The sequence below is a fragment of the Marmota marmota genome, unplaced genomic scaffold, assembly GCF_001458135.2.
Source record: "Marmota marmota marmota unplaced genomic scaffold, marMar, whole genome shotgun sequence".
NCBI classification, from domain to species: domain Eukaryota; kingdom Metazoa; phylum Chordata; class Mammalia; order Rodentia; family Sciuridae; genus Marmota; species Marmota marmota.
In genome coordinates this window covers 63,290,607-63,312,041 of record NW_025999842.1, presented here as the reverse complement: position 1 = coordinate 63,312,041, position 21,435 = coordinate 63,290,607, and the positions used below count along the sequence as shown (strand labels likewise).

The 21,435-nt window shown below is 44.2% G+C and overlaps 1 protein-coding gene across 10 annotated transcripts in view; it reads right to left on the bottom strand.

Annotated features, from left to right (window-relative positions):
- Positions 1 to 21,435, bottom strand: part of Sash1 (SAM and SH3 domain containing 1) — an 899,535-nt gene that overhangs the window by 10,256 nt on the left and 867,844 nt on the right. For 8 of the 10 annotated variants that reach the window (XM_048799615.1, XM_048799622.1, XM_048799626.1 and 5 more), the window contains 8 exons: positions 17,832 to 18,667; positions 12,977 to 13,051; positions 11,401 to 11,544; positions 9,707 to 9,842; positions 8,735 to 8,904; positions 7,739 to 7,948; positions 6,878 to 7,028; positions 1,123 to 1,236 (listed from right to left, as the gene is read on the bottom strand). In XM_048799615.1, the coding sequence (XP_048655572.1) occupies positions 1,123 to 1,236; positions 6,878 to 7,028; positions 7,739 to 7,948; positions 8,735 to 8,904; positions 9,707 to 9,842; positions 11,401 to 11,544; positions 12,977 to 13,051; positions 17,832 to 18,667 (1,836 nt within the window). The remainder of the gene's footprint in view (positions 1 to 1,122; positions 1,237 to 6,877; positions 7,029 to 7,738; positions 7,949 to 8,734; positions 8,905 to 9,706; positions 9,843 to 11,400; positions 11,545 to 12,976; positions 13,052 to 17,831; positions 18,668 to 21,435) is intronic. The other 2 variants (XM_015502098.2, XM_048799656.1) reach the window with 1 other exon arrangement.

Genomic DNA, 21,435 nt, shown 5'->3' with positions numbered 1-21,435 from the left:
AACCACACTTTACATTCACTGTCCAACACACATGCACACATAATACTAAAACACAAAGAGTACCAGTAACAACACTCACAGTACTTCTAATGTACTTCTGGAATGCATAACGTACCTTATGGAGTGCATTCTGGTATTTTCTACTCTATTTTGTCTTATAAAACTGCTACACATGACTCACTAAATTGACCTTAGAACCCAGTAATGAACTGCAACCTGTAGTTTACGAAACTTTGCTTTAGCAGGTCCCTCATGAATATCCTAACACATGGACTACTGGAAGGCATTCCAGGAGCAGCTAAAAAAACATCAAACCTGGGCATTTTTCACGATGGTCTTCCATAGGTCACGATGGCAGTGTGAATCCTTCTCTACTATTTCTAATCTTGCACCAATAGGAATTTGGGGGTCACAAAAAGAAACCACAGAACCATTCATGGTGACATTAGCTTACCTGACCCCATTCTAACTAAAGACTCTGCTTCTGTTTGAAACTTCATACTGACTGCACCCTGAGTGTTAGGGACACCACAAAAAAGACATGTAGCCTTCTTGTCATCCTCTTCCATGGTAACTGCTTCTGGACTGGACTCAGGCCGAGCAGCTGGGGTGTTTAAGATGTGGCTGCTGGTGTGACCCTGATGGATGGTCTACCTAGTAAACAGTTTTCCTTGTGGAAAAGTGTTCTTAATACTCACATGTTGGTTGTTGTTACGCAAGGGCTTAGGAGACACACGTTTTAGATTTTACAGCTGCAGGTATTTTAGGTGAAATTCATGAACCTCTTACAGCAGCCAGAGGAAGACACACAGAGGCCAACTGCAGACTAGCATGGGGAAGTGGCTGGAAATGGAAAGTCGATTTCTAGGTTCCTCAGGGTAAAAGAGTCCATCTTTTGGGACTGGGATCATATCTCAGTGGTAGAGTGCTTGCCCAGCATGTGTGAGGCACTGGGTTGGATCCTCAGCACCACATAAAAATAAATAAACAAGATAAAGTTATTGTGTCCATCTACAACTAAAAATATTAAAAAAGAAAAAAGAATTGATCTTTTGGAGACCATTCTACTTTTGAAATCGGGAACTTTCAAAACAGGTTCCTAGAGGTCTAGGTGGACGTTACCATGTTCCAGATTCTCGCTGCTCTCGTAGCAGCCCGAGTCTCGCGGGGAGCATCCACTTAGGCCCTGGCTGTCCATAAGCAGCTTCTCCTGGGACCCCGACTGGTCACTGTTACCTGGAGAAGGCGAACACATGACAAAGAATCACAAGGGGTGCAAACAGCAGAAGCCCTGATGTCAGGTCCCAGCTTTATCCTGTCACTGCCACATGATTTTAAGCCTTAGATTTAGAAAGGGGGAAATTATTTTAAGATACAAATGAATACATTTTTTCTCAAATAAAATATCAATTACATGAAGACAAATCAGAGCAGGACTTTCGCAGTGCCTTTCGGGTTACCCAATAGAGGTAGACCCAAGGCCCTAGGGGAGGGGAGCTGCAGGGTGTGGTACTGGCGTGGGGGGAGCACTCCTGGTCCCCTCCAAGTGATGGCACCATTGGGGACGAGCCCAGTTAAGGTGGGATTTGGACATGACCTTTTTAGAGACCTGTAAGGAGGTACTCCAGGTTACTTACATCTCTCTGAATTTGGGGCTTATATAAAATTGTCAAATGAAATATCACATTCTATTAGCATCCAGGAGCACTCAGTGCTGAGAGCCATAGCTAAGTAGGAATGACACATGGCAATTTCCTTGTCAGCCTACCCCATGTTGCTTAGAGGGAGGACTCTCCATTGTGGAAATGGGCTTGCCTTGGACCCAGGTCATTGCATGAATGTTTGAGTAAGGTGACCCTGCTCAAGGACCAGGGTGGATCCGGGTTTAGGGAGGATCCTGCTGGATTAGGGTGGGTCCAGGTTTAGGGTGTATCCTGCTGGGAATAGGGAGTATCCCGCTCCTTTGGGTTTAGGGCGATTCCAGGTTTAAGGTGGACCCTGCTGGAATAGGGTGCATCCTGCTGCCTCAGGCGCCCACCCACTCCTTGAGTTCCCGTTGAGTTCTCGCGGGATTCAGAGAGTAATTTGGGATGCAGAGCCCCGTGGAGGAAAAAAGGATTTTCCCCAGAAAGTGCGTGTGGAGTGCCGGTGACAGTTCGGGAATAAAGAGTTGCTGTTTGAATCTACAAGTCTGTGAGTGGCTCGTGATTTTGTGCCCAGCCAGACTGCGGCATCTTAGCCCTTGGTGACATGTGCTGGCTCTTGTATTACCTCAGCAAGATGAAGGTTGGCCAGAGCGGGCAGAGAAAGCTGAGAAAGCTGTTTTGTTTTTGTTGCTTGGGATGAACTAGAGGGTTTCTTTTCTGTTTGGCCTTCTCCTTTGTGTTGGACCAGCCTTTTCACTTTCTGGTCACAAAACAGAGACGGGGAACACTCAGGAAACCCTCTGATGTGGAAAGTGAGCGGAAGATGCTCTTAAGGTAGACAAGTGCAAGTTAAGCATGTTGTTCTGAGGAACCCTTCTAAAGAGAAGCATCATTATTTGTCAATTAGACCTCAGTAAGCCTGGGGTGAGAGGCAAGAGGGGTGGGGAGGCAAGGAAGCATCAGGTGTCTCTGCTTAGGGACCTGCCAAGAGTAATTCCCATGGGAAATCACATGGGTGCCCAGCTCCCCAGTGGCATTACTGTGCGCCTTCTGGAGAGGGCCCATGGAGCCTTATGTGGGACACTGAGGTTACAGCAGAGCATCATTGTGTCATGATGCGCAGTGTGTGCTCAGTCCCATAAAACAGAAACCAAGAAAACATTTTCTACATAAAATAGCTAGTTACAATGACAAATGGCTTTAATTTATTTTCCTTTCTCTTTACCTCCCGCCCTCCTACCCCAACCACATACACAAAGAGAAGAGAAATCAATAAGCCAGAAATATGATGCCCTTTCTCAGGTCATCAAAATAAAAATGCGGGGAGGCAGAGGGTTGCCATTCCACACATGTGCCAGCGGTTCCTACTGTCCCCTCGCCACTTCCTGCTTGCATATTCTCACAGGGAAAGCTTCTGGACACAAATTATGACACAGATCATGGCAGACTAAGCCCTTAGATTAGAACCCCAAGTTAAGAGTGCTAATAGTTAAATGATTAATTAAAAATTAACAAGTTAGAAGCTCATGAACAAATATTGACCCCCTCCCAACACCCAAAGTCAGGACATTCTGGAGTGATGTCCTCATCACGTGGAATAGCCTGTGGATTTGGAGTGGCCTTTGTTCCAGCCTAGCATGTTATTTAGAAAAATGATACTTGTAAAATGATGGTTTTGAGCTCTCTGATGCAATGCAGGGAGAGGAATGGGTGTCATCTGTCTCTGGTGGCAACAGTTCAGTGTACCACAGTGGCCAAAGCAGACTCCAGAGTGCTGACCAGTGGAAATAAAACAGAAAACATGTTCCCCGCCATTGCATGGGGATGCATGCTGGCTCTGCATTCCGAGGACCCCTGCCTCAGCAGACATATGAGGCCACTTGGAATTGTTGCACAGAGGACAAGGATCCCTCCCTGCACCTGAAACCATAGTCCAGGTTATAAAAGCCTGAGGCATACTGCAAAGGGCTAGAGTCACTGTCTTCCCAGGGAGAAGAAGAACTGGATGGCTCTTCCATGCCTTGCAGAATCACACCCACACTAACCAGCATTCATGCTGAAGTCCAAAAAATGAGAAAGATGAACTGGAACCCTGCAAATTCTCACCGTCAAATAAGAGCAAGGGGCTAAAACCCTGTTTGGGTATGACCTGAACTTGGACCTGACGGGACTCTCCTTGGGCTAAAGTTCTCCCCACTTAAAAACAAATATGCACATACATGCATGCACATGTACATACACCTCTGGAAGAACATGCTAAGGCACTTATGAAATCTTCAAATGTCAAGGGTGGTGGGCCACAAGGCATGCATGGTTGTTTGGAGAGCTGATAACTAGAGAAGGGAGAAGAAGAGAAGTGGGATTCTTGGGTAGCAGTAGTTTCAATGGACTTGTAGCATTATTTCTTAAGAAAATAAGGATTGAAGCAATATAGCAAAATGTTACTTTTAGGTGAATTCAGAAAGTGCATGTGTATATATCTGTTTAACTTTTCTCTATACTGCATACTTGAAATAATTCCTAATTAAAATTCTTATGAAAATTATTGTTTTATTGAGCTGTACACTTAAAATGGTTGATGATAACCTTTATGCAGCATGTGTACTTTACCATAATTTAAAACTTTTTTAAAATTTAAGGGAGCTTTACCAGACACAAGAGAGTGTAAGGCAATTAGAGTCTTTCCCAAATGGAACACCATTTGAAGGCTGCCCTTCTGTATGCACTGGAAGACTCTGGACAGCTTTGATTTTCAAGCAGTGCTGAAGTTCTACTGATTGCTCTCCATAGAAGGCTGAGCTAGAAAACTTTCAAGATCCCTACGCATCTTCAAAGATCTCAATACCTTTATCTCTCTAGAGCACAAGGATTTAGTTTGACAGAAACCTATTATCATGTTCCTCTAAGTTATCAGTTACTTAGAAGGAATACTTCTTAAACATAATGCGTTGGAAATAAAGTCCTGTAACCCCAGGATAAGCCTGAACCCAGCCTCTTGGCATTAACTGGTACCTCTGATCTCTCAGAGCCTTTGTTTCAGAACCAATAAGAGGAAATTCTATACTATACGGTATGAGGGAAATTCCCAAACAACAAAACAACCTTGGTACAAATCTCAAGACCTGATTTTAGCTGGGCACAGTGGCACATACCTGTAATCCCAGCAACTCAGGAGGCTGAGGCAGGAGGATTGCAAGTTCAAGACCAGCCTTAGTAATTTATCAAGGTCCTAAGCAACTTAGCGAGACCCCCATCTCAAAAATAAAAAAGTAAAAAGGGCTGGTGACTCAGTGCTTAAGTCCCCCTGGGTTCAGTTCCCAGTAACCACCCTTCCCGCCCCCCCCAACACACACAAAAAAATCCTAGAACAATGAGTCTGAGCCAATGTGACATGAAAGAAACCAAGCACGGATCCCTGCCTTACACTCAGGATTTAGGGATACAGGAAGTGTAATAAATAGTATCCATAAACCAGCTGTTCTTCATGGACAAGGAAGAACAAATGAGCTAAGTTATGGAGCAGATGGGGTTTAGGAAAACAGATGGTTTAATATTAATTCCTATTAATATAGCTGGTTGACTATACCAGTCACTGTCCCAGACTCTGCGCACAATCTGGCCATCCACCCCAGGGTGTCTCTTGGGAGACTCAAATACCAGAGACCTGGTTATATATTAATATTAAATATAAAATGTAATTTTCTACAAATCTATCCCTGAAGGCTGCTTATTTATTGAGGGTTTGGATGTCTATGCTCCTCTGTGCTATCAGTTAACTTAGAGTGAGCATCTTTTAAACTCAAGTGAATTAAAATGCACTGACACACTTGCTTCCATGTCTCCTGGGTCTGATACCTCCTCAGCTGACCATGGGATTCCAGAACCCCACTGTGAGTTGAAAATACCATAAGCTGAGAATGTATTGAGAATACCCAACCTGGTGAACCTCCCAGTTTAGCAACGCGGGACACGGCAGTGTTGGTTGTTCACCCTCCTGATTGTGGGGCCTACTGGGTGTTGCAGGTCACTCCACTGCCCCACATCCTAAGAGTATCAGACTGCAGATCAGTAGTCTGAGAAAACATCAGGATTCCAACTTTGAAGTATGGTTTCTACTGAATGTATATTACTTTTACATCATCAGTTGGGGCCATCTGTAACATACAATTTCTTTTTCCACCATTAACCATAGTTTTGCTGTGTCTTTTAGCAATAGAAATGCTATTAGCTACTAATATTCCTGAAGCAGAGCCCTTGAAAGAAAATGTATTTGAATTCAATAACTGTAAAGGTTGCTCCCTTGGTGATGAATAATTTCAGGAATATTTTTGATGTCAGACTGAAGAATAAAGAGCAAGATAAGATGAGGCTAATGGAGCAGGGGATCTGATGCATTCAGATAGACTCCATAAAAGCCACACGCTCACTGAATCCTGTTCACAGGCTGTAAAAATAAGCTGTCATTTATTTAAGTTGGGAATGCGCACACTACATATTCACTTCAGACAGACATTGCCTCCGTCTTTAATGGAAACTGATGAATTTTACTTAGGCACTAACCAATCTATTCAATAAGAAAGCCATTTGTCACATGCTTTGAGAAATAATCGACCCTTAGCTGAGCAAGAAACTTCCAGATGGCCAGTCATTTTTGTACCCAGGGATCCTAATGACCTACTGAAGTCTGCATAGCACAACAGTACTGAAGGTGGAGACTACTGGTTTCTTAGAACTGCAAGTCCATTTTCCTAGACACTAGATATAGCACTGTCCTCAAATGTTCCCCAGAAATATGCCAGGGAAGGTATCATTGGTATATTAAGGTTTATTTATTTATTTATCCATTTGGGTATCAGGGAATGAACTCTGGTACTCGATCACCGAGCCACAAGGTTTTAGAGACAGGGTCTCACTGAGTGAGTCACTTAATGTCTTGCTATTGCTGAGGCTGGCTTTGAACTCATGATCCTCCCATCTCAGCCTCCCAAGTTGCTGGGATTGCAGGCATGTGCCACCGTGCCTGGCTTATATTAAGTTTTATTACGGGAATATCTGCCCTAGGGAATTTATGTCTTGGAGCTGCTTTGCACAATATGAAATCAACCTTGGCTCTGGAAAGATCAAGACCCATGAGTGACTTCAGGGATACCGAGAGCTTATGGAAGGTCTGCAGGGGACCAAAGATTGTGGCCGACCTACCAATGGCCACTTCAGTGTCTGGAGAGACTTACTGTCATATTCCTGCAACAGTTCCACGGCTGTCAAGAGGACAGCTCTGTGTTCTGGGTCCCTGATATTTAATTCATCCAAGTCTTCTTCCTCTAGGAGCTTGAAGGTGTCCAAATCTTCATAGCCATTGAACAGGAAAGTGGGCATGTGCTCCTGTGCGACAGAAGGACCAAGGTGAGTCACAGCTCAGCCGCGTGATGCAGGACGACAACTAGCCTCAGACCCCTCAGCTCTTTTCCCATAGTCATTTTTTTTATGCTAATCAAAAGAGTGATGTCATCTGTAATGTACTGTGCCCGCCAGTCCTCTGGCTTAGTAGGCAGGCGGGGTGTTTTCTTAATCATGGGCTAAGATGTACACAGCAGAGGAGGATGAATTCCACTTATTGGCATTATAATTGTGCCCTTGAAATAAACTAATTCCTTTATCACCAACCCACAGTGGAAAAGCCTCCTCCTTTATTTACAGAGATATGAGATCTAATTTAGTGAGCCCCAGGAATTTCTCAGGAGTAAGAAGGTTTGCAAGGAAGAAAAAGTCTCCACTGCAGAGCCCTCCTCCTAGATGCTGGGAGAATCATGGGAGGAGGGGAGTTGCCCCAGGGAGCTGACTGTGAGCAGGTCACCTAGGTTTGGCTTACAGCATTTCCAGTAGCAAAAGTTTGATCTAGGGCTTATGCTATCACCCAAGCAGAGGTCAAGGGCAACATTTGAATACTGGTAGTGCCTTCTGTGAATGGGTACTTATCATATTAATGGGTGACCCTGTGGGACGACACAGACCACCTGAAAGTACTCTTTCCTTTATTTGGGAGAAGGAAAAGGCAAGGTGGAGACACGCTACCAGAGTAAGAACTGACTGACCTTCAGGTTAATCCGATCCAGCAGATCCTCCACAGACTTGGGCTGGGGTGGTCTTCCTTTCCTCCTCCTCCTGGTGGGGCGCTTGGGCTTTTCCTCTTCCTCATTGAGAACATCCACGTAGATGAATTTGAATGTGCCAACTTTGTTGTTCAACAGGCCCATCCAGGTACCCATGGGTGGCTTGCTGATTATATCAATGATATCCCCTTTCTGTGGCCCAGGGAACAAAGATCTTTCCATTAGGAACATTTCTAAGCATGGATAGTGAATCAGACCTGCCAGTCTTGCAGATGGGAAAAGGCTATGAAAGCATAACCAGGTCCCACGGGTCACCTTTCTAAGCACTAAACACAGAATGACTGGAAGTTTCCAAGAGGCCAGTTGGAGCACTTGGATGACACATGGGCCCCACATCACAGCCCTGCCTCCCTACTGCACTGTAGGCCAGCAGGGTCTGGGCTGTCTCCTGGTGCCCTCAGCCAGGCAGCCCTTGGCCCTCAGCTCTCTGAACACCCTCCCATTACCCGCAGGGCTCCTGCTTCTTGGAGAAAGAATTTCCTACCAGTCCTAAGCCAGTGGCAATCCTTGCCCTGTAATCACTTCATACAGTTTATGGAACTCCATCTTTACATCCCACATAAATATCTCTGTTTCTACAAGGCAAGCAGTAATCCATCTTCAGATGGAAAGCATAGAAAACCAGGGCATGGGGGAGCCATTAGAATTCTAGAGGGCAGCTGGGGACAGGTGACAGAGGACAGGGGCCGGGTAGGAGGTGGGGATAACAAAGTGACTGACACAAGACCCTCTCTGCCTCGACCGCAGGCTGGTTCTCGTTTCATTTTTACTACACAGGTACCCAGGACACCAAGGTGGCCAAGACATCGTCTGTTCTGCACAGCAACATCCCAGAGGTCAGACGTATGGAGAAAAGAAAGCTTCTCAACGAGACAGAAGGGCCTGGGCTAGCTGCCCTGTGCCCGGGGAGAGGCCCACCTTGAGCTTGAGTGAATCTGTGTCATAGGGACTGGGGGTGAAGTCAGTATGCACCCGGGCGCGCCCACAGAAGGGGCCCCGGTAGGGTGGCTCCTCATCATCCCCATCTTCCGACTTGACACTCTCCCTGTTGCTGGTGGAGGAATCCGTAGTGCTGACTGTTTGGCCACCTGGGCAGGAAGAACAGGAAGAGGGAGGGTGAATCCAGATCCCCACGAAGTGAAGCTGAAAGGTCCTCAAGACTTTGCAGATGCCCAGGAAGAGTGGTCATGTGCTACAGCCTTGGCAGGACCAGAGCAGGAAAGTCCTGAGCTCTCTGGCTGTTCATATCAAGACCCTAGCTGGACAGCGGGCTCAGGACACATCATCCTCATGGCGGGAATCCAAGTGACCTGGAGACTCCCTGCTGGAGGACACTGTAGTGCTAGAAGCAGGCTTTGCCTTTAACACTGTGACCTCTCATGTGCACAGCCCATTAAACTTTCATCACATTTACAGATGAGAAAACAGAGTGGTCAAGTCACTTACCCCAGGGTAAGAAAGTGGTGGATTTAAAGCTCCTCTCTCCCCCTTTACCATCTGGCTAACACCCCTGGCCCTGCAGCAGCTGAACAATATTTATCAGTGATGTTTCTAATTCTCCTCCCTTCCCCAGCCCTCATTATTTTGTTGCTCATCTTCATGTGCTTTTCTTCCGGCTTATTCCTCTCCATTCTCTAGATCCTTCCCCTGAGATGCATTGCCGATGTTCCCCAAACAATATTAATCACTCACTCTTCTGCGTCCCTGCTGTACACCTGATATCAAACAAATGACTCCAAATCCAGGTATTTTGCAGGTCTGGCTCTCTAACAGCACCCTAAGGGCAGGGACTTGGTCTTACTTATCATTAACTTGCCTGAACTTGAGGTTCAATCAATGTATGATGTTTTACTGCCAAGAAAATCACCCACAATTACAGACTGGACTTACTCATCGAGCTCTGCCCACTTAGAGAACTCCGAAGACTTTCTACAGATCCTCCGGCTTTGAGCTTGGGTTTGTCCATGTGCTCAGAGTCTGGCTGTACAGAAGCAGGGGAGCTGGGTGGGCCATCGAGGCCTGAGTCCTGAAATGGTTTCAATAAATACAAGTTTCACTATTGGACAGGTTTTGTTTTGTAATTCTCAGCAATCTGTCAACTCTATCAATCAAATCCATTTTTACATTCATACTAGATTCTATGGTTAATATTCTCTTCCTTTTTAACCTATGTTCTTGCATAATTTTAAAGTTGTAAACCTGGTACTATTTAGTAAGCATTCAAAAATTATTTTTCAAGTAAATATTCAGGTATAAATCTATCTTCCACATAGACAAAATATTTAGATAAAGGCTTAGGGACTCAGCATCCTCAATAGTCCAGTAACAGACTGGACTTCAAATGTAGGTCGAATATAATCCTCTATTATTGCAGGGTATTATCAGAGGACATTTAATCTATTCTGAAGGGAAAGAGATAGATAGAAATGAAGAAAGAAAAAAAGCATTCTCCTTGAAAAACAACTAGGCAGATTCTCATGTTCCCATTTATACAAATCATTCAAATTGGCTAAGTAGTTAGCAACTTAATACCCAGATATGTATCAAAATATATGGTTTCGGTATTTAACAAGGTTACTACATTCCAAAAATCACTGGCACTCCCACAGTGAGATCCATGGACACAAACTGAAGATGTACAGGCTCTGAATTCAAATGGGGGCAGTGGGGGTGGGGATGGGGGCCGACCAATGGGTGCTGAGTAACTCAACAGGAAGATGCTTAGTGTTAAGCTCACTATGTCCACCAGGGGGCAGCAGCTGAGCAAAAATCTCTGTACTTCCAGCTGTTCTTTATTGGGTACACAAAGTGTCATTCCCCACCTATTTCGAGCAATCAGTTCATATACAGATACTTTAACAAGCTGCAGAATGAGTACCACAAAGATTCCATAGTGGCGGGTGGGGTGGTGCTTGGAAATCCAAAAGTCAAAATTACCTCAAGGCCCAGGCCCAGCTCTCCAAGTGTTTTTATTCTTTGAACCATGCAATTAAGACAGACACTGATCACGTTTCTGACAGTGAAAATTTTTAGAGCTAGGAAGAAAATCAATTCTGTGATCTCTTCACGGCTATGGATAGGCCCAGTTAGTAAATGCACCACCCCCCTTCTTCCCATGGAAGCCTCACATCTATCAAAGTCCCGTAGCCAGGAAGCATTTTCTGAATTTCCTTTTCCGATTTGCTATGTGTTTCTAGAATAATCTGTGGTATGTCTGGAAAGTCTGCTGTCCAGGTATACTTTTTGAGGTTGGACTCTGGTGAGAGCAATTTGTGTTCAAGTTTGCAATGCTTATTACACAAAAGAACCATCTCTTCTTTACGTGGCTGTCTTTCCTCCTCTCTGGAGGCAGAAGGCAGGGCCTGTGTTTTATATTTCCAGCACACTGCACAGTGCATGGACAACCCTAAGTGCTGAATAAATGTTTTATGAATTGAGTGTCTACGTAAACAAAGCATGGTCCTATGGCAGGTTAGTGTCAAGGAATGCACACTTAGCACCATTTAAAAATCTCAGGTGGCTCAAACTCAGCTTTCCCTGTTTTCAGGAAGACCCAAGGGGCTTTCTGCTGGGTGGCCACATACCTGCTCAGAGACAGAGCTGCTGTATTTTTTAGACATTCTCTTCCTCATTGTTTCTTTCACTGATTTCACTTTTTTCCCAAGAGAGATGCGGGAGGCAGTGGGCGATTTGATGACTTCCTTGTACACAAAGTCTCCTTCTTTACCCTGAGGGACGAAACATAAATACTTTCAGTCTTGGAAAATGGAGCCCAGAAACAGGTTTTACTATCCAAACCATTAATATTCTAGCTTTCAGGAAAACACTGGCATTCCCTAGAATCTTGACATTTTTCTTATGTTAACTCAATGCTGTTATTTATCTTTTCAATTAGAAATTAAAACCTACTAGAAGGCTTTTGTTTAAAATGGGATGTGAGTCACTTTTTATTTTATTAAATCTTAGTACATTCTTCTCTGATTATGACTTTTTTTTCTATCATTTTAAACACACAGGGGAGCTCCGTTTCAATAGTACAGAGGGATTTACATGAACCAATGCCCATGTAATCACAGCAATGGGGGAGAAGGGAGGGCTGATACTATAGGATCATGCTAGGAAAGTGCTAAGGACACAGTGGTGGAAGCTCAGACATGAGAAATGCAACATCTGATTGGAGTTTTGTCACAGATGCTCCGTGTGGTCAATGCCTAGGAGTGCATAGATTTCCTTCCCTGAACAAATGGGATTGTGACCATCTCTCATTCTCTTTTTTTGCATTAGAAAATAAACTTACTCCAAGAAAGAAAAGAAAAATACTTTCTCTCATTTTTAAGAAAGATTGACTACATAAAAATTACTGGCTTATGAATCAATACAATTGGATATCCAAATAAAATAGTTTTATCTTCCAGGAAATTCTCATTCTGTATCTCACAGATGGGAATTTTAGCTGATAATTGAGCACAATGAATATGAAGCTGAAATTTTCACTTCATAGTTTCATAGCAATATACCTTAGGGACAAGCAAACTGCAAGTCAAACTTTAGGGGACAGAATTTTAATGCCACAGTGATGGGGTGGCCCTAGACCATGACCCACGGCATGTTCATGGAGCCAGTGACCTTGGTGCTGAGGTGTTGGGCTTGCTTGGGTGCTAAGAAGACTGGGTTCGTTCTAGGGTACCCCACATCAGAAAGACCTAGGATAAGTAGAGACCTTGGGGGGGCCATGCTCTATGCCACAGTCAGACTGCTCATTAGAAATGCCATCACCTACTGTCAGAACAGTCATGGGCCCCATTGGGTCTCACTACTTGTGTAGCTGTAGTTCTGTGCACCTGCAACTAGTGTAAAGAAAAGGTTTGTGGGTGCAAATGATGGGATCACAGAAGCCAGACTCATCTGGATTTGTTACTTGAGAAAAACTGGAAGCAAAGTCATTTAAGGAACTGAGCCCCTTTCAGGAAAGCCAGGGAGGCCAGAGGGGGTCATGATCCCCTCTTCCGTGTGGACAGTGCAGTGTCTTGAAGACAGGTGCAGGAGGGCTTCTTTTCAAACATGCTTTAGGATACTGAGCAAAACCCAGGGTCCATTATCAAACCCACCAACCACGTCATGTGAGATCTAACCTGTGGCTTTCCTCTGGTGTCTACTCACCATGGGATCAGTGGCGTTACTGCCCACGTGCAGAGAACGATTTGTCAGGTCAAATCCTCCAAAACTGCAAGTTCTCTGTGAAAAGGAGGGGGCAGGGCAGAATAAACCAGTTATGCTAAGTCAGCTGAGCACAAGCCCACACACGTGCCTTCTGTGGGACATCTCTGAATCACAAATACGGTACAGGATGAAAAGAGGAAACAAGAAATGATGAGGAGAAAAAAAAAAAAAAACACATGATTCATGTCATAAGAGAACTCCACTTACTTTGCCTTTCACACACCCTTGGCCCCCTGCCTGCACCCAAAGTCTAAATCCCCGAAACATGCAAAAGATAACTGGATTTTTTTTTTTTTAACAAAAAACTTGCCATAAATTTAGTGCTGTTAGGATTCCCTGATCTCAACACAGAACTTCCCCTTCCAATTCCCTTAACATCAGCTATGAACATCAGTGACAATAAAGGCATATCACTTAGTGGTCCAGAAAACAGGTCTGCAGTCCTTTGCTGCACTACTGGGAGTAGGCTTTCCTAAAAGGCTTGTTTTAAGTTTAAACGCTGAAAAGGAGAAGGGGGTTATGGTAGTCCAAACAGGCCAAAATTACTCATCAAGGCTTCCCTATCCTAGCCAAAAACGCTGTTAACTTTCCCATCTAACTGCCCAGCTTAATTAATTCTAGCCCCTTTCTCACAGTGGATGAAGCAGAGAGAGAAAGCTCGCTCGGTGACTGTCTTGGACCACATTCTTTAATTTCAACAGGAAATATGTTGATTTTATAAAAAAGGGTGAAAACTTTCATCCTTTTTGCTAGTTTCAAACTTCTTGGAACTGGCTTATATTTCAGTGACTTAGTATTTCCAGAAATTAGGTCAGATTTCCGTTGTTTTTTTCTAGCAAAAGCCACTCAATAACCACTCCTGCTGCCCCCACCCCCAAACACACTATTTTTTGTTGTGACTAATGATTTTTTTTAAAGCAGTGAACCATAAAAACTGAATAGTGGATTTGGGCTCCAATATTTTGTATTACCTGTTTCTTAGAAAACTCTAGTTAACAGCTATTAAATGGAAGAAATGAACAGGAAAGTACAATGCATCTTACAAACATTGCCTATTTAATATAAATATATTTTAGTCATGTAAAATTTACCACACTGAGAAAACAGAAGCATCCTGGGAAGGAAAATGACTTGGTTTTTGAAATTTCACAGAGGAAGACCCAAGTTCTGGTCTGGTCACTTATTGCTGTGTGTCCACAGGTCAACTACTAGAACTCTCCAAGTTTTGAATTCTGCATTTAGTGAAAAATATTTACATCACATATTTGAAGATCCCTAGCACACTGCCTGGCATGAAGCAGACCCTTTATGAATGCTGGTGTCCCCGGTTACTTCATTATGGCCATGCTGAGCACTTGGTAGCCTTTCCTGACTACTGTGATGCTGAAGTTCAGGCTTTGTCAATATCATATCATAAATCATACAAAAATCATAAATCATAGCAATATCATAAATATGCAAATAAAGGGCTGGAGCTCCATTCAGGGCCTTATAATCTGAGAGCTCAATTGTAACACCAGAGCATGCCAGGAACAGGTCACAACAAGAGAGGTAGCTGTTGTGGCATAAGGCAGGGTAGAAAGAGCAAGGCATTTGGGGATAACTAACATTTAGAATGCCACAGAACAGTTTTTCTTCAGCAGAATCATTGCTGATAAAAAAAAAAAATCTACTACCAACTTGCTTTCCAGTGATGTAAATTTAATTTTGTTAAATATTAGTCAACCTGACTTCCTTTTCACTCAACTAGACTTCTGTCTAGTTCAAAAAAAGGAGAGAGAACTCTCTGTGCAAAGACAGCCACCAAATAACCCAACTGGGAAGTAGCACGATGATCACTTCTCAAAGCAAATTTTTTAACATTAACTTTCCATTCTGGTTTATAATGCCACATCAGTTTTCTCTTTTTTGCAAAGGCAGCGACTTTACTCAGTTCCTTTCCTGTGACTCAGGGTTTCACAGACACAGTATGGCGCCCAGATGCCTGATTACTTTATGGCTTTTGCACGTCCCTGCTCTAAATGACATCTACTGCAACCCTTGAGCCCAGCATGTTATTTCTGATGCATATGAAATAACTGACAAAGAATTCATGTGGAAATGATGACTGCAGTAAATTTGAAGCTCATTTAGATTTTCTATACACCAGTTGTATGCATTTATGCCTAAAATAAAAAGCTGAAAGAATGGGCTGGTTTGCTTCACCACCAACTAAAATTCCTCCCAGTGATACACTGAGATATCTGAAACACTGCTGCTCTTATCAATGGAGAACTGACAAAAATATAACAATAAACATTGCTTGAATGAATCTCCAACTTCTTCTAATAAGATCAAGTAGTCCTCGAAGCAGCCCCCTTCAAAAGAGAAAATGAATTGTAAAGAGAATACAAGAAGAAAAATAAAACCATCTTTGACTTTGGCCATCTAAATAAATTTAAGTGATTTTATTTGGCTTATAATCTCTAGTATAGATAATTATAAAACATTTTAGATAGATGCTTGGGATGAGGAGAGCTAGTCAATGGGATGGTCATGCAGTTGAAAACATGTTTTGGAGGCTGAATTTAAAATGGATAAAATTCCAAAATGTCATGCATGTCTGTTCTTCCAAACAAAAACTGAATGACCAAATAAAAAGGAAGACATGTGACCATTTCCAGTGAATACAAAGCATTACCATTTCCCTGAGGTTTCATCAAGCATATATGGCATTTTTGAAAGGCAAAAAAGATCAAGGCTAAAGATTAAAGGAAACTGTGCACTCTGGGAAAAATGAAGGAAGTATATGGCAAGGAGAATGGAAAAGAACATTTCAAATGAAAGAAGCAAAGAAATAAGAATGATCCTTTACAAAAACAAAGCCCCAAGGCTGGGGGTGTAGCCCAACGACAGAGCGCCTGCCTAGCATGCACAAGGCTCTGGGTTCCATCTCCTGCAGGAAAAAGAAAAAAAGCACCTTCTATTGTGAAAACACATATTCTCTCTTACATTCTCTGCATTAAAATGATCCAGTACTGCCTCAAGTTCATAGCATTTTAAAAATACCCAGCTCAGACTGATAATTGGGACAAAGATTACACAGCACCATCTTGGTGGGGGATGCTCAGAGACAAGCTAGCCCCGATGTTCATCCTCAAAGTCAGTGAAATTGATCGTTGGCCCACAATATTAATTAACACAAATCTCAGAAATATAATTTCTTGAGAGACAGACCTGATCAAGTTCTATTATTAATCTGGCAATAAATGAGAGGCTCATGAGCAACTCAAGCTGCTCAAACTGGATAAATTCTCAGTACTATATACTTTAAACTCACAAGAGATGAGTCATCAATTAATAAGTGGCTTTGTTCCTTTGAGGTTTTATATAAGTATATATAGAGTAATCACACACACACACATACACACACAAAAGTATTTTATAAAAGATCTGTGGGTCAGAGTAGACCAGAGGCTGAATGAGTGACAAAAGACAACTCTGTTATTTCAAAACAAAACCAACAAAAACTGTTGCCATGATGGAGAAAGAGCCAGAAGAAAAGCTTTTGCTACAGGACTAATAGTATTAAAAGTGTTGCAAGAAGCATACAAATGTGAAAAGATAGAAAATAAGATCTAGGAAGAAAGTCAATGCATGTGAGAAGAGTTGGAAAACCCAAGGGTGAGGAAGGATCCAAGATCCTTTCAGAACAGAGAAGGTCATTTTAAGGATGGCATTGACCAATCAGTCTTCATTTTCACAAAAGCAGAACTTGACTGAATGAATTTAAATTACAGTAATCGTCTGGGGAAGAACGTCCTATTCATGAATGTGAGGGAACCCTGGGAAAAGCCACCATCGAAGCATATCCTGCTGTAAAGGTTCTTTCAGACCTTTCAAAGGGGCCCGGAGCCAACAGCCCGGGTGGATTAAGCAAGGTGCCAGAGGACAGCAGTGCCAGTTCCTCCTCCCTCCGCCATTTCACATGAGCCATTGTGCAAGCTCAAAGTGAGGTGGTAATTCCAGGGGAAAAAATATCTATATTCTGAAGTTCAAAGTCATTCATGCCCAGAAAATAAATTGTACTAGGTCTCTCTGACCTTTCAGTATTAAACTTGAAAACCCATTTTATTATTTGGACTTGATTCCTCATTATGTACGGAAGAGTCTATGTGGCATTAGAAGGCTTTACCAAACATCAGTTCTTCTGTTTAACAAGATAAGAATGCTAAATAGACTTGAGTAAAGCAAAAGTGCTCAAATTCACTTTTTCCCCTGTTGGATTTCAGAACTCACCACCCGCACCTACAAATAAGAGAGATGGGCTTCATAAAGATTTCCAATCACCAATGGGTGGGCTGTGTTGATGGCAAAATTTCCAAGAGCCCGTGCCTATTGTTTTCATGAACTGAAAGAGTCAGCCTGCCTTTCGAGGGCCAACTGTCCTTGTGTTTTGAATCAGTTTCTTTGAGGTCAAGTGACATGATGGCTGGGGATCGGGAAGGCCACTCCTACAAGGCAGCCCGGCCCCACCCCTGTACCCTGGATGCCCTTCTGGGCATCAGCCTCAGGATTGCATTTTAATTAAACATCCAACAGCCTCCCTTGGGCCACAGGAGAAATGGAAAGGGAGAAGAAAGCCACCAGGGACTGAGAGCAACTTAGGAACTGGAGGTGATGGAGTGATGGACCCTGAAGGAATGAGGGGAAGAGAAGGGGAAGAAGCCAGTCTCCAGAAAAAGAAAGGCCATACTGCCTGACTGCACCTCACGGAAATGACAAGGCTGTCCTCACGACCGTCGTGGAGACTCACAGACTTCTGGTGGATTCTCAAGAGAACCCTTTTAGTACAGCGGTCCACTGTGGCAGCCCACTTGCGCTTCGCCTCCTCATCCTCCTCCAGCAAGCACCGCCTCAGGTCCTGCTTCTCGGCCTTGCTCAGGGTCCTGTCTGAGGCGGGCCGCACTAGCTGGGTCAGGTTCAGATGGCTGTACAGACTCCGCTCCACCACGTAGGTGACATTGAACTCGCTGACCGAGGCGCGCCCGCGCACCCTTCTGCCCGGGAAGCCGCAGCTGCCGCCCCCTTTGGGCTTCGGCCGGGGCAGCTGCAGGTCGCAGGTGGTGCCGTTCACGCCTTTTCGGGAGGGACGCTGGCAGAGAAAAGCTCTGGAACAGGAATAATTAGTATCCGTTTTCTTCAAGCGGATTTGCTTGCGGACACTCTGAACCTCCTCTAGGGACACCAGAAAGTGGTGCCGGCGGCGGTGGCTGTCATAGAAGAAAACACCGTCCGTACTTACCCCGTGGCTCAGGGACCCCAGGCCCTTCTTCATCTCCCCCTCGGTGAGAGAGCGCGACACTTTCTGGGCTTTTTCTTCTTCGGGATAGGAGAAAAACGTCCCCATCTTCTTGGGGGGCTTAATCAGGCCCCGACTCTCTCCTTTGCTGAAGGTTTTGACCAGCTTCCGGCCAGCTCCCCAGGTGTCCAGGCTGCTGGACGATGGGGACGTGGTGATAGAGTCTGAGTCATCTTCAGGAGGCTTCTCAGGAGAGCCATCGAAGAAAAAAGGCTTCTTGTGCACTCCAGAGTACAGGGCGGATCTTTCATCCAGGACCGGGGAGCTCTCCAGCGCATGCTCCTCCCCACCTGGAGGGAAACCAACACAGCCCCTGAGACCAAGCCTCTGCTTTCCCCCACAAGCTTTCCTTCACCTCCCTCCCTCCTTCCCACAAGCTAGGTCCACAGTGGTCCACAGTGATCACAGCTCTCCCCGCCCATACCATGACTCTTCATAAACACCCCCCACACACACATTTTAAATATGCATATAACAAAGAAAAATGATCACACCGTGCAAACGTGTGGTCCCATACAAGCTTACTGTTAAAGGTGGGGATGTGTTTGCTTCTCCTTCTCTAAGAAATTCTGTAGACCAAACATCTTCACAGATCTACTAAAAATGCCGTTTGCAAAATCCAAGCCAATCATTTTCATGACACACTTTCCCATTTCTAGACAATCACCTCCCCAGTTTAAGGGCAACCCTCAGAAGGTGGGAATCAGTCTTTCCCCTTTCTGAAAGGCCCTCCTTTAGGTTGGCTCTGATGGCTTTTTATAGTTGGAGCCTGATGAATGCCATGTGGCTGACAGTGATTTTTTTTTCTTTTATTGGTACATATGCCATTTAAGTGATTAAATCTCCAAGAAATTTGGGGTGGGGAAACACCATCAAGGGTTATATCTTGCAAATGTGGTTGAAAAATGGTCTTCAGCTGACTGGCCGAACACAAAAAGTTAGGGAACTGGGTGATCCCAGCTAGATATTCCCATCCACTCAGACCCTGCTGAAGCAGGGCATTTAAGGGCCCTGACATGCATGCAGCTCTAGCGAGTGTTCCACTTTGTCTAAAGGATTCCAGCCCATGAAGCCCTCGCTGGAGCCAGGTAGCAAGCCAAGCCCTCTGGAGCCCAGTGGAAAGGCTTGGACTTGCTGGCAGGAAAGCCGAGTTCTTTTCTGCATGTGTTATGTGAACAGATGTGAGGAAAGAAGTAGGTCAAGCTGTGGGTGTAGCGATCCCAACTGGCTGTGTCCCTCGAATTATAAGGAAATGCTGGAGCTTTGCAGCTTTCTGCCAGCTGAATAGTGAACAGGAAAAAATACAAAGTTCCTTGGAACAGAAGGACAGCATTAAATATGCCAGCTGGGATGAGGGTGCTAGTGCCTGGTTAAATGTCAAGAGAAAAAGGGACAGGAATGCTCCCTTAGAGAGAGGGAGAGGGAGAGGGAGAGGGAGAGGGGGAGAGGGAGAGAGGTGTGTGTGTGTGTGTGTGTGTGTGTGTGATCAGAATGGTACCAGTCCTTTCAAATTCTAAAAACTGCTACTTTTCCCAATTGATGGTAATTATTGTTACAAACATACAAGGAAGAAAAAAAAACTGCTATTAAATTTTATCCAAAATGGACTTTGTGTTCACATCCAGGAGATGGTAGTAGAGAAGGGAGGGAAGTGGGGAAGGAGACTCAACTATGTCTAGCACAAAGTTCACTGAAGAATTGTTCAGGGATCTTTTAGGGAAACTCAAAGAAACATCTGAGCCAGGACTGCAGGCACAACCTGGTGACAGAGACAGCGCAACAGAGAACTGTTTTAAAGAACCCAAACCTGGGTGTAGTTTTGGTAAAGCCCAGGTGTCTCAGGATATGCAGAAGCTCTCAGCAACCTACAGGAGATTGGGGGAGACCAGGTTGGTCTAACCTGGATTTTTGAAGGACCTGTCACTCAGAAGTGGTCTGAATATTTTCTGGACTGGGTTTAAGGTTGTCATCAGAGATTCCAATACTTGTGTGTCACAGTTGAGTCTGGTACCAGCTGGAGCACACATGACATGTGTGGCTCTATGTTTTGGGTTCTGGAAAGTTGGAGCCTGGTAAGAACTTGGGAGAAAATGTGGCAAATGCCTCTGAAGAGGCTGCGTCCTGTGCTTGCCCTGAGTGCAGGCCATGTGCAATGCAGACTCTGGGCAGCCTGAACTCCCAGCCTTGATTTGGACTCCTTGGAGTTAAAGCATTACTTCCTCTATCCTGCTCTGACTTAAAGGTACAAGTGTCTTCTTAGCAGAATGACACTCGAATATGGAAAGAGATTTTTTTTTTTTTTTAGTTGTAGTTGGACACAAGACCTTTATTTTATTAATTTATTTTTATGTGGTGCTGAGGATCGAACCCAGTGCCTCGTATGTGCTAGGCGAGTGCGCTACCATGGAGCCACAACCCCAGCCCTGGAAAGGAGATTTTGACAGGAGGATATGGGGTAACTTAACACTAAGGACACAGCTTTGTGCTCTGGATTCTGGCTCCAGTTCTGCCACTCACCAGCTCCATGACCTTGGATGATTACTTTTGTGTAATAATGCCTACCTATCTTTACATAATATCCCCAACACGGATGTTGTGAGGATAACATTTAAAGACAAGAGACACATGAAGCTACTTTTGAAGCTGGACAGGAGGAATGTCAGTTCTATGGACAAGACACAGAAGTGGGCAGATGACAGTAGCCACTGTGGCCCGTGTAAAATACTGTCCAAGGCCATGCATGCCAGGTTATGGATTCGACACTCAAGTTAGGCAGGGGAAACTGAGTGAAGAGCTATTAACTGTCTTGGCTTTCGAGTGGAGACACTGAGGAGTCAGGCTGCCTGGACTCAATTCTGGACCTTTTGCTGTCTGGCTGAGTGGGAGACCTCGAGTAAATTACTTAGCCTTTTTTGTGTCTCAGTTTCCTTACTTGTCAAATGAGGATGGCACACGTACCTGCCTTTGGTGGGTATTCTAAGGATGACATACTAAAAGACAACATAAAATGGAAAGTGCTGGGCACATAGAATGCTCTTGGTGAAGGACAATTATTATT